Source organism: Malaclemys terrapin, chromosome 2 (genome assembly GCF_027887155.1).
Source record: "Malaclemys terrapin pileata isolate rMalTer1 chromosome 2, rMalTer1.hap1, whole genome shotgun sequence".
Lineage (NCBI taxonomy): Eukaryota > Metazoa > Chordata > Testudines > Emydidae > Malaclemys > Malaclemys terrapin.
The window spans coordinates 75,901,600-75,914,607 of NC_071506.1; the positions used below are offsets into that span (position 1 = coordinate 75,901,600).

Here is a 13,008-nt window from a genome sequence, read left to right on the forward strand (position 1 = left end):
TTTTCTAAAAATTTTCAAAAGCACTACTTCAAATTCAGGAGAGAGAAAGAAATCAAATATTTTTATATGCTTTTCCAAAAAGTTACTGAAGACTTCCACAAATGAAATTTCTTACTTTCTTACCACCCAAGAATTGGCAAAAATATTTTCATTTAATTACAGCAGAGAGTTCTGTGGCACCTTATAGACTAACAGTGCCAATGCTCTAATATGTCTGTTAGTGTATAAGGTGCCACAGGACTCTTAGTCTGGATCTGTAAAAGCAACAAACACGGCTACCCCTCTGATACTCTCATTTAATTGAGGACCATGTATCAAATCTCAGGTGGATTAATGTAGATTCAGCAAGTTTATAAGTTAGCCGTTGATGGAGATGAAAAAGTGTGTCTTTTGAACCTTTAAAAAAATGTTTGAGTTCTGAAATCAAATCTTGCTTGCTACAGTGGAGATAATAGTAGCTCTGAAATGTCTGCACCATGTCAGTGGAGTGCTACGATAATCTTATTTCAGCAGTGTAAATTGTTTCCAATCTGTTTCTTCAAAATTTCCAAGAGTTATGGTTGCCACTATCTACATAAAAAAACACTTTAAAGTTACTGGGCCACACCATTGAGCAGTTACATAAGCAAACAGCAGTATTACCAAACACAAGCATGCAAAAATAACGAAGGCCCTAAACCCTCATGATATTTCTTTAAAATAAATTTTGGGTTCTTTTCATTTGTCTTCTGATTTCTGAGCCTGTAGAGAGCAATTGGTTATGTTTTCAAGCTCGTCTCAATTACCATGAAGACTAAAAAATCTGCTTTAGATGAAAGCTGCAATTTCTGGACAGTCTCTTGCTTCCAAAAGCTAGGGTTTAAGAAAAACGACAAATTTTGCCTAACTTATGATAAAATTTGTAAGAGTTGGCAACACTGAAAAAGCATTATCAATTTTCCACTTATGGAGGGGAAAAGTGACATTTTTACATTGACAAAACCAATTTGGGAATAAAATTTACCCCAAATTTGGCACTACGCCTTTCTTTAGAAACAGACTTCTCTCTTCCTTCCTCATTGTCTCATTACTGCTAGAATACCCTGGAAAACATGTCTCTTAATCTTTGCTAGGCAACTGGTTTACCAAAAGACCTGCACTAAGAATGTCTTCGTTAGTTAAAAACTAGTTAAACTATTGCACTCTTCTTAATAGATGTTTTGTGCTAATGCTACTATTCCCAATAGACAGAAGTCATTACCATTTATTTTTATTAAGATAAATCAAGTTCCAGGAGACTTCCTAATAAGGGAGCCATATTGATATAGCATTTCTCTGCTAAATAAATAATACTTCAATAGTATTTTATTTACATTATTCACAAGAAACAGCATTAAAAGAACATTAAGATTGTAAGTGAAGCACTCAGAAGTTAGAAAATGCCAAAATGAAGGTTGCCTTTGCCATCTTAATTTGGCCTCTTCTGCAGATGGTTATTATATGGATTTTATCTTTATCACAGGATCACTGCCCATTCAGTGCTCAAAAGGGAGAGTGTTCACCGAGTGGATATGCAATATCTCTATTTTATTCTCATTGTTCAACATGTGGCTTCATGCATTATTTACTGCTTTGATTATAGAATTTCCTTTGAGCTTTTCTATGGTTCTCATCACTGTAATTCTGAGTGCTTCACAAAGACTAATGAATTTATTTTTAAAATACCTGTGACAGGGTGGATTTGATTTAAATCAAATCCACCTAGTGACAGGGTATTTTAAAAATAAATTCATTAATTGATTTAAATCATTAGTCCGACTCAAATTAATAATGGATTTCTACATAAAAGTGCATTCTTGTTGGTTGTTATAACCTTAATACATATTCTTCATAACTCAGATGTAGGTTTAATTTTTAGAAGGTATAGACTATACATTTTTAAGTGATTTATTTTGAAAACTTTTCAGATTAGTTGTATAGCTATATCAGAAAATGAATAATTGTTTGATAATTTCATTTACCAAAGGTAATTGAAGCAGATACTTATGAAGTCATTGGGAGGTGAACTATCTCCAATTCAACAGGTTAATCATTAATATTTGGAGGATTTTCTTGCCATGCTGTATTAGGAGAACATTACCAGACAGACATTTAAATTGTTTTATTTAACTAAAACAACAATGTTAAGTGTTCTGGATTTTTTTCGTCAACAGCAAACATATACTACTTTAACAAAACAAGCATATAAATTTTTGAATTTAGTTAAACATTCAAATATTTTAAAATCAGGTTTGTTTTTGTTTTTTTAACTAAAATAGTTAAATTAAATATTAAAAAACAAAAAAAAACAAAAATTACATTGACTAGGTCAGCCAGGTCAACATGAGAAACTTAAAATATTGGCTTCTGCAGCTAACTCATTTGTCTTCACCTTCATCTTCCTGTTTGTTCATAATCTGGAAAAGAAAAACAAGCTTTCCTGTTTTTTTCAGGTCTCAAACGATTTCTCAATTTGGAATGAATTTGTCCAAAGGAAAAAAATATTCTTTCTACACCAGCAGAAGAAGCTACTGCTGTTAAAAGTGAGATTATCACTTCAACAGACTCTGAAACCAAGTGTTTAAAGTCACTGGTGTGACTTTCTTTAAAACATCATCAGCAAACATATATTTCTTGAATCGTTCACCCTTAGGTCTGAAGTTTATTATAGTTGGCATTATAGCTGGATGTACATGTCATAGCCAACTCCTCTTCTTCAGAAGTTAAGGTTTGTCCCTAGTACCAAGTATATTTGCAAGAAAATGAGCTGGAGATAGTGCTTGTCCCAATTGTTTTTTTAATGCTTGTAATTTAACTCTGTCATTGCATATTTCTCTTTTTAAGATCTCACTCAGTTCCTTACAAATTTCAACAGCGTCAGCAATAAAACAGCTATTTCCCTGCATTTTGTTCAAGGCTACAGAAATAGGCTTCAGGATACTTGGCATGTGTTCAACATTTCTCTTAAGCCCATTGTTGAGAACTTTGGCTGTGACAGTGCCATCTATTTTTTCACTATTTTGTTCACAAACTGTCATCAGATTAGGCCAGTTCTTGTTATAGTGCTCAAAACAGTCCACTACTGAGTTCCAGCGCACGTCTTGTGGGAGAGCTAGCTTGGTTCCTCCCACTTTTTTCAGAGCAGCTGCTGCTGCAAAGTGGTTGTTATGGAAGTATTTTGCAATTTCAACAACATTTGCCTTTATTTCTGGAACAATGAAGTCTTTGGCTAGGAGGTGCATCAAATGAACACTGCAACCGTATGTTATTAGCTTGGGACTCTCTTCACTATCTTCTAAATAATGTCTTCTCATCTTGGATACATTTGCAGCATTGTCTGTGACCAAGCTCCATACTAGACATTTGAAATTTTTTTCACTATTTGTTATAGCTTTTACTGCTACTACTTGTAAGTATTCTGCTGTGTGTGCATTTCCTGATGTTTCTGTAAGGAATACATTCCCTCCTTCTGTTGTCACACAAGCACATACAACAGGATCATTGTGGACATTGCTCCATCCATCAAGACTCAGGTTAACAATTTCATCCTCTAGACCTTTTGCACACTGCTCAATTTCTCTTTCATACACTTTATCCAGCAATTTGCCTGCGACATCTGCTCTGTTGGGTGGACTGTATCCTGGTCTTAATCACTGAACCATGTTAATGAGGTGTGGGTTCTCAATTATATGGAAAGGAGAGGTTTTTTTTTTCATCAGTTACCTCTTTTTGTAATCTGCTGGTTCTTATCACAAACTTATCTATGGTTGTTTCTGGATGATGGAGATTTTTTTTTTCTTTTTGCTACAGCTGATATTGCTACAGCTGTGGCTATGTGATATGATGTGACTGAAACACTATCATTGGCAGATAACTCTGAAACTATAGAAAATGATGGTGATCTTGAAGGTAGTCAGTCTTCAGAATCCTTTATGTTGAGGATGGCTTCTCCTAAACAAAATAAGTCAATGCAGTTGTTTAATTATTATTACCAGTCTGCTCATTTAGTATTACTCATTGCATTCACTGAGACTCAGTACTACTTTAAAGGTGAAATTGTAAAAGGAAGATCTGCCTATTTCAGCTATTTATTTTTTATCACAACTGCATCTAATATGATAGTACCATAGAGTAACAACTATATTTTTTTGCTCAAACATGAGAATTCAAGAATAGTCCAGAAGGAAGACAGGCAGTCCTTAAGAAAGAAGTATGAAATAAAAAAGTTTACCAACCTGAAGCTCCTGCATGGTCAGACATATTCCTTTCATCATCTTCAACTCAGCTTCCTCCTGAGAAGGAGCATTTCTCATGATGCTGTTTCATTCGAGCAACCAGGCCTTGCATTTCTTTGTTACACTGTTTGCATTTTGCACGCATGCCTGTCTTACCCACAGGTAGAGGAACTTCATTAAAATATTCCCAAACTGGGTCACTTTTACAGCCTGCTGCCGTTATAGTTTTTCTCTTCTAGTGAGAGAATGGTATGGTCGATCTCAAATCAATGAAGGCTACACTCAGAAAGACCTCAAGACTTCTGGAATATGCTGCTCACAGTTTCACTTTTGTTTCTATTGCCTGTCCCTCCCTTCTCACATTTCTCTCCAGACTTCTTCTCCTTGTCCATATCTATTCCACCCCCAACAATCTTCTATTCATTGAACTTTTTGAAACTTTGCACTTTTAGAGAGAGGTAAGGGATTGACTCTGTGTACACAAATTTGCAGAGACACAATAGGGTTGTCTGTTGTTTTTTTACCCCTCTATATTTATTTATTTATTTTAAAACATTTTTTGCTGTTAACGAGCATGTTATATCTGGAGAGACAAATCCACAGTTTGAGAACTAAGGATCTTCGATGATATCTTCTAGACTGAGCACTGAATCCCATTGGGTAGATAGAAAGATTAACCTAAATAATCTATAGAGAAGCCCTTAGCACCCCCATAAGATTGGGTCCCTAATCCATGAACTATTGGAATTCCTTTACAAAACTTTTCTTAAACATTACGTGAATATATTGTCTCATACTATAGAATTAGAATTTATAATCCCTATTCCATGATGAGATATCTTTGAGCTATAATGTATCTTAATTAAAACTATCTTTAGATAGATTTTCCTCAAAAAGCATTTACATTTTTTTTTAAATCATTGATTTTTATCCACCCTTCCCTGTGAGGTGAAATTGTATTTTCCCCATTGTATAGATGAGGAACTGAGGCCCAGAGACAGTTGCTTTTAACTGTCTCCTGATCAGCCCACCTCAGCAAACTACACAGCCAGTGAACTACAGAAGCTGGAGATGAAAAAGACCTATTAGTTAACTTTTCCATCCTCTCTGTTAATGTAGAATGGTTCCCTATAACATTCTCAAATGTTTTATCCAGTCTAGTTCTAAATAATGTCACAAAAGATGGAGCCTTCTAAGTCTGTCATCCAAGTAATCCAAGTACTTTTATGGCCCCAGACTCTTTTTTTTTTTTTTTTTTTGACTGTATGGATGCCCATAATGCAGCAAAGTAACTACAATTAGAAATAATAGTATCTTTTTACATGCTGCAGAAGAAAGAATTTAACTCTAGGGGATTTTTTTCTCTTTGGGGACTTGGTTGAGGGAAAGTCATCTCAAATAAATGATTTTTGCATTTATTTATGAATGTGGGGAGGACTGTGGTTATTCTTGCTTATTTTTTTTTTATTAACCTTGTGTTCTGTAATCTGCTCTTCAGGAATGCTTGGCATTTTTAATAGTGAAAGTAACTTCATTTACAACATTTTAGAATTGCAGTCAAAATTTGGAAGCAGCAAATATTTTAGTGTGTATATCCAAAGCAAGGAGTTCAAAAACCAAAGTACATTACATTATTTTTAGCTTGTCGTCTTGGAATATTTGAAGGTATCCAAGGAAGGACCCATATGATCATGAGGAAAAAGAGGGGCAGATTGGGAATATTTGAAAGGACTGCTTTGAGATTCTTCCATTGTAATCTCATCCCATGTTTACCAGAAAAATAAACTTTTTATTATAGGAGTCATGTTTTTAAAACATTATTTTTAGCCTTGAGGGACTGACCCCTGAGGGAAATCTGATTTAAAAACAAGTTACTTGTCTAAGGGTAAAGAGTTGTCATTGAATTATTAATTCATGTAATTGATTTTTACAGTGGTTTCTAAGGGAAAAGTTTTCATTAGTTGGAAAATCTTTTAAATACAAGCTCAGGGAATTAATAGTCTCTGGAGATTTCCTGAAAGGCTAGATACAAAAGCTTCAGACAAAGCAGAGAAGCTAGCAGGAAAAGCACCAGTTTGAACAGTTGGAATACAAAAGTGCTATTTTAAAGCTGACCACTTAAAGTAATATTCCTTGGTATTTTAAAGAATATTAGAGGTAGAGTAACCATAACTTCAAATATTCTCCTGGTGAGAATCTGATTCTCACTCTTGGGTCTCAGACCTTCAGTGTGAGAATTTTGGGAGTTCCCAGCCACTTAAGGCTAAAACTTCTTAATGTGACTAGTGATTCTGAATCCTTCCCATGGACTAAATCTCAATGCGGTGGGAAGGCTTGCATGTCCCCATGACCCTGAGAACTGTGCTGGTGGCAGCATGACTCCTGGTATGGTGACCCATGCCAGAGTAAAGGCAGTCCACCAGCCCTCCTGTTTGGGGGTTGGGAATGGGATAATACTCTACTCCTGTTTTGTTTTTAATTTTTTATGGGATGTACACTACTGTTTTTTAATCAAAATGTTGTGTGATACAATATCAAATACCTTACAGAACTTTTATCAGCCAAACTTGAAATCTCATCAAAAATATATCAAGTTAATTTGACAAGATCTATTTTTCATAAACCCATGTTGATTCGCATTAATTGCGTTACCTTTCTTTAATTTTTTAAATTGAATCTTGTATCAGCCGCTCCATTATCTTGCCAGAGATCAATGTCAGGCTTATAAATACCCGAGTCATCCCATTTACCCCTTTTAAATATTGGCACAGCACTAGCTTTGTAGCAGCCTTCTGGAACTTCCCCTGTGCTCCAAATCAACATAAATGGTCCAGTGAGTGCCTCAGCTAGTTTTTTGAAAACTCTGGGATGCAAGTTATTTGCATCTGCTGATTTGAAAATAAATATCTTACTTTAGTATCTTCTGTTTCTAGTCTTTTAGAGATACTATTGGAATGGAACGAGTGTTATCACCATATATTGAGGTTGTAGCCTCAGTTCCCCGCCCCCATACAGAACAGAAATATTTATTTAATAGTTTGACCTCTTCTGCGTTATTATTGATAATACTACCATTTCCATCTAGTAATGGACCAGTACCATTGTCAAGATTATTTTTGTTCTTAATATATTTAAAAAATCCTTCTTATTGTCCTTAACTCTCCTGGGCATGGATTCCTCTGTGTCCCTTTGTTTCCCTTATCATTTTTTTTTCTTTTACAATTTCTAGGTTCTGATTTATATTCATTACTATCAAGTTGTCCTTTCTTCCATTTGTTAATATTTTAAAAAAATGTATAGGTGCCTTCACTTTCCCTCTATACCAGGTCAGTTTTTTTTAACCAGCAAGGCCTTCTTCCTCGGTTATGGTATTGTGGCTTTTTGGGCATCTTGCAAGGTGTTCTTAAATGACTTCCAATTATCATTCACATTTTTCTGATGAAATTCTTCCTCCTAGCAGATTGGCTCAAAATTGTTTTCAGCTTTATGAAATTGCCTTATTAAAACACTAAGTGTCTGGGCTTTATTGGGCTTGCACATTATGAATATGGTCAAAATTTGATTACTTGTACTTAACTACCATTTATTTTTAGTTCTGTGATCAGTTCCTCTATCTTTTAGGAACAAGGTGTAATAAGGAATTCCATCTTGTTGCTACACTTTTTGAGTTAGGATAGTATCATCTGTAATGTTTAGAAATTCCCAGGATGTTTTAGTTCTGGCAGTGTGAGACCTCTAGCAAATGTCACTCAAATTGAAGTCCCCCATGATTACACAGTTTTTTGTTTTAAATATTATAGATAGGTGCATAAGGAGGTGGTCATCCTATTCCCTAGTGTGATTTGGTGGTCTGTAGTAGACACCAACTAATACCTCATTTTGTGCTTTATATCTGTTGGGCTATTGAACCATACCCAAGGTCAGACCAGTGGCCCATCTAGCTCAGTATCCTGTGTTCTGACAGTGGTCAATGCCAGATGTGGAGAAAGGGAATAAGGAAGTGTTGCTTACAGCTTCACTTAAGACAAGAACCAAGGATCACCCAATGAAATTCATAGGCAGTTTTAAAACAAACAAAAGGAAGTACTTCATACAACACACAGTCAATCTGTGGAATTCATTCCCAGGGGATGTAGTGAAGGCCAAAAGTATAACTGGGTTCAAAAAAGAATTAGATAACTTAATGGAGGATAGGTCCATCAATGGCTATTAGCCAAGATGGTCAGGGATGCAACCCCGTCCTCTGGGTGTCCCTAAACTTGTGACTGGCAGAAGCTGAGACTGGATGAGAGGGGATGGATCCACTTGATAATTACCCTGTTCTGTTCATTCCCTTTGAAGCATCTGGCATTGGCCACTGTCAGAAGACATGGTCATTCTTATGATCATAAGCATTTTGAGTTATCAGTGACTAGGAAACAGGTAAAACAATTTTTTGACATAAAGTGCCACTGGTCTTACCCTTTTGCCTACTTGATCCTTCCTAAATAGGTTATAACCATTGATTTTAATGTCCAATTGTGTGAATCATCCCACCAGGTTTCAGTAATACCAACTAGATCAAATTTATACTTCTGTAGTGTTGAACCCTTCTTTATTCTTTCTGAGAGAACCAGATGGCAAATGGCTTTCTTATCCCATGGGATGTATAGAGTTAAAAAAAAACAAAATCATGAAAAATTTTGAGATTGACCTTTCATCCAAATTCAGGATAAGAATTTTTTTTAAAGTGGGTTTATCAAAACATTTCATTTTGATTTTGACTCTTTTTTTAAAACATTTTTCTAATGTAAATTAACTCAACATTTTGAAACAAAAGTAATTTTGACTTCTCAAAATGACCCCTCTTGTTTAGAAATCAAAATGGGAAATTTATAGAAACTGTTTTCCATGAACAGTTTTGGTTTTGATGACCTAACACTTTCTGATTTGGAAAAAAAAAAAGTCAAAAAAATCCTACTAGCTCTGCTTTGCAGATCTTCATAACATGTCCCCTAATGAAGAGGGATTCAAAATCCTGCCTGGTTTTGTTAGGATGTTCTTTTTCTCAACTAGCCAAACTTTTATTTTTTGTTCTTTTTATGCGGATGCAGCCTTAAATTTTGGGTTGCATTTGGCTTGTAGGCACCTGATCCCCTCTTTATTAAATTACAAAATGAAACAAACAAAATCCAAAACAAAATAACAGTAACAAAAAAATACTGATTATATAGCTTTGACCTCTATCTTCCTTGCTTTCTAATGTAGTATGCATTACTGATCATTTTATTAAATGGACATGTTCCTTGAATTGCTTACCATCATCACAGGATTTTCACTCTTTTAAGGGAAAACTAGTCACCTTGTTGTTCTGTGTATTTAAAGGTATATGGCACAGGATTTTCTTACTTCCTCTCAGGGTCTGGAGGTTTAATTTTTGAGTATTGAGTACAGAGCAACAGAGAAAAGAAATCTGGCTTGCAGCAAAAAGGAAAAAAAGAAAATTTTACATGTTGCAATGCTTGTTTTGGTGGAATCATATGGTCAAAATAGCAATTAATAATTTTAAATGCCCACTGCATTAAGACACATGAAGATGTATATTTTAAATCAATTATAATGTGCTTGTGGCCTCATGCCTTTAGCCACCTGACTCCTGTATTAATCAGTCAATAAACGCACATTGTCTTAAAGTTTGTTATACTTAGTACATACAGATGTCAGAGGACTGAACAGTTATATAGTAAAATTACATTGAAATGTCCCACCAGGAAAGAAGGAAATATGAAATCTAGCTTTCAGACACAGAAAAATAAAATCTTTGTTGATTTGCATCTATCTATCTATCATATATATATGAATGAATGGTCAAGATGCTCAGTAATGCCGTCTAATCTGAGGGGAGAGGCCCCTGAGAGTGGTGAACATTATAAAGGCAAGATTTTCAAAGCGCTCCCCTCTTCTGATGGTGCTTGTTTGACATAAAGGAGATGATGGTTTTGGTATTAGTGTACTGCCCATCACCACCTCTGCCAACAAATTCATATAGATGTAAATAATATGGTGGATGGAATTTTCAATTGGTTTGCTTTGAAAATGGATTTTTAGCTGTTTTTTAATGCAGTTTATCAGCTGGAAATATGAGTCAGTGCCATGTGACCAGCCAGATTTCTGTTCAAAAGGTTTTATTGGGGGGTCCTTATTAGTGACACTATGTTGCTATGCTGTAGTCAGTAGAGAAATTTTTCAAAAGCATGAGTCTTTGCATGCTTGGCATATGTGAAAGGACAGCGATGATCCACTTTGCTACCTGGTATGAAAACTGATTTTCAAAAGGAATTTGTCCATCCACTTGTAGATTACTGAAGTCGTATGGATCCCATTTAGGCTTGTGCCTATTTAGAAGGCAACAGAACATTTTATCTTTCTGATTTGTGTGTCCATCTCACCTTTCTATTCAGGCCAAAGATAGTATTATATGAGCTCTGTATATGGCTTTGATTACTGATCTGAGAGACAGGATTCTTGGTTCTGTTACTGATGTGCTGTCATCTTGTGTGAATCAGTTAAATTGTCTGTCTGTACCTGAGTTTACCAACCTGTAATGTCTCTAATAACTACTTCACAGAGAAACTGACTTTTAGTACAGCAGAGCCCTGTTTAGCTGATCTAATTGAGACCGGAGCCAGATTGGATAATCAGAAATTCAGGTAATCTGAAGAATGGGAAAGTGCGAGGCTGCAGCACCATCTAGAGACCACAGGAGATTACCCACTTCTGAACCTTTGTGTGCTGGTTCCTTGATTAATAAGGAGAGCCAAATAATGGAGGATCCAGTAAACAGGGTTCTACTGTATTTTGAGATTTTTCAATGATTGGTGTTATATAATTGTAAAATGGCATAGCTGCTGGTTAATACTTCCAGCTGGTGGTGAATGAAGAGAGGTAAATCTTAGCATACCCTTACAAACAGTCAAGAAGTAGGAAATAGATGCTTTTGTGGGTTACAGTTATTTCTCTTCTAAAAAATTTCTCTCTCTCTCTCCTCTAAAATATATATAACTCACTATGGGTAAATTGATTTTTAATGCTGTATCTTAATAGGTTTTTTGCATGGTGGAGGAAAATGAAATAGTGTTAAGGTTTCAATCTATTTATTAACTTGATGTTTTTACCCTTTCAGTTAGGTCTAGAAATATGAATTAATGTTTTTCCTCTTGTCTGTTTATTGATTTTTACCCTAAATATTTTTAAGTTTTACTCTGTGTATCCTACTCTTGGTCTAATAGGTTTTTGAGGGCTAACCTTGAACTCCAAGATTGTTCAGTATTGATTTGATGACATTATACGTTGGTAAATACTAAAATAAAATGAAATACTATTGAATTACGTTTAACATGAAATAGTCACTTTTGTGTTTAACAGCAAACACCTATCTCTTTATGGTGCAAGCTCGAGGCATAATGTTGAGAGAAAATGTGAAAACAATAGGACATCTGATCAGATTGTACACTAATAAAAATGCTACTCTGAATGGCACAGGTAAGAATATTTCCTATTTAATTATTTTAAAAAAGTTGTCTGTTTCTTCATGACAATGACATAGCTTGTTTATACATAGGTTTACAAAAACCTAGCTCTAAGCACCCTTCATTTCTCCCCTCCCCCACATACTCTCCCAACTTTGAGGAGTAATAGGGAAGGGAAGAGTGGTTACTCTTTACAAAGTCACTTGTGAAACTGAAGTTAAGTTTTCTTTAAGAAATAGGTTTATCAAGAGCTGGGGTAAATAGATCAGAATTCATAAGGATCAACTTGATAATGGTTTAGAGAATGTTTTTATATTCACTGTCGGAACTTGCAGCAAACATAAAGTTTATGCAGTGATGTCAGGATAAGATGCAAAACAGTCCCCCCCAGCATAGTGATATATTGATGAGAAGCCATTGGGAAACTTTCATTTTTACAAGAGTAAACTGTTTTTTTTCTTTAAGATTATCCTGAAGGCAACAATTCCAGTGACTACCTTGCTCAAACAACAATGTATCTTCCAGAAAACTTCACATATTCTCCTTACCAGGCTTGTCCAGAAAAGCTGCCTTACATGAGTAAGTTTATTATCTCACCTTAATTTATATCCTTATCTATTGCATCTGGTTCTGTTAAACCAGAATGCAAACTGTTAACCAGAATTCTTGAATAAAACTCACTTTAACATATATAATAATGCTTAGCAGAATTTGGCCCAATATTCTGACTAATACCTAATGTTTTGATATACATTTTCTTCTGTGTATTGTGTTCTGGCATTTGTTCCACAATTAAGACAGTATTCAACACCTACAGTTAGAGTGCATCTTTTGTTATATACCACTTTCTTGAATTAGAGGCTTTGGGGAATTGTTACCTAGAATTTTTGGAGGTGAGAGTATTTTTGGTGGAAAATTGAATGAGACAAAAACAAGTTGCCTACATTTTCATCAGTTAATCAGAATTGCACCAATATTTGAGAAGCTGCATAAGATAGCAAAGTGAGTGCTTCAGAAGGTAAAAAAGTCCTAAATCCTGTTATAACTGAGCAGGCAACGGTTTCATAAAATGTGAAAAAAACATGAAAATAATTCGTATGAAAAGTTGAGAAGATTAAGGTTTCAAAGTGAGGTACTTAAAAAGCAACAAAAATTGCTCAGACAACCTTATTTCTTTTCTCATGTGTATATACACTCAAAAACTCCTTTTAGCATTAGATTAAAATCTTAGCTTAAATTCTGTTGTA

General features: G+C 35.0%; 1 protein-coding gene across 2 annotated transcripts in view; it reads left to right on the forward strand.

Annotated features, from left to right (window-relative positions):
• The window catches only part of B4GALT6 (beta-1,4-galactosyltransferase 6), a 49,920-nt gene that overhangs the window by 10,923 nt on the left and 25,989 nt on the right, over positions 1–13,008 (forward strand). For both annotated transcript variants that reach the window (XM_054019268.1, XM_054019269.1), the window contains exons 2-3: positions 11,658–11,774; positions 12,227–12,340. In XM_054019268.1, the coding sequence (XP_053875243.1) occupies positions 11,658–11,774; positions 12,227–12,340 (231 nt within the window). The remainder of the gene's footprint in view (positions 1–11,657; positions 11,775–12,226; positions 12,341–13,008) is intronic.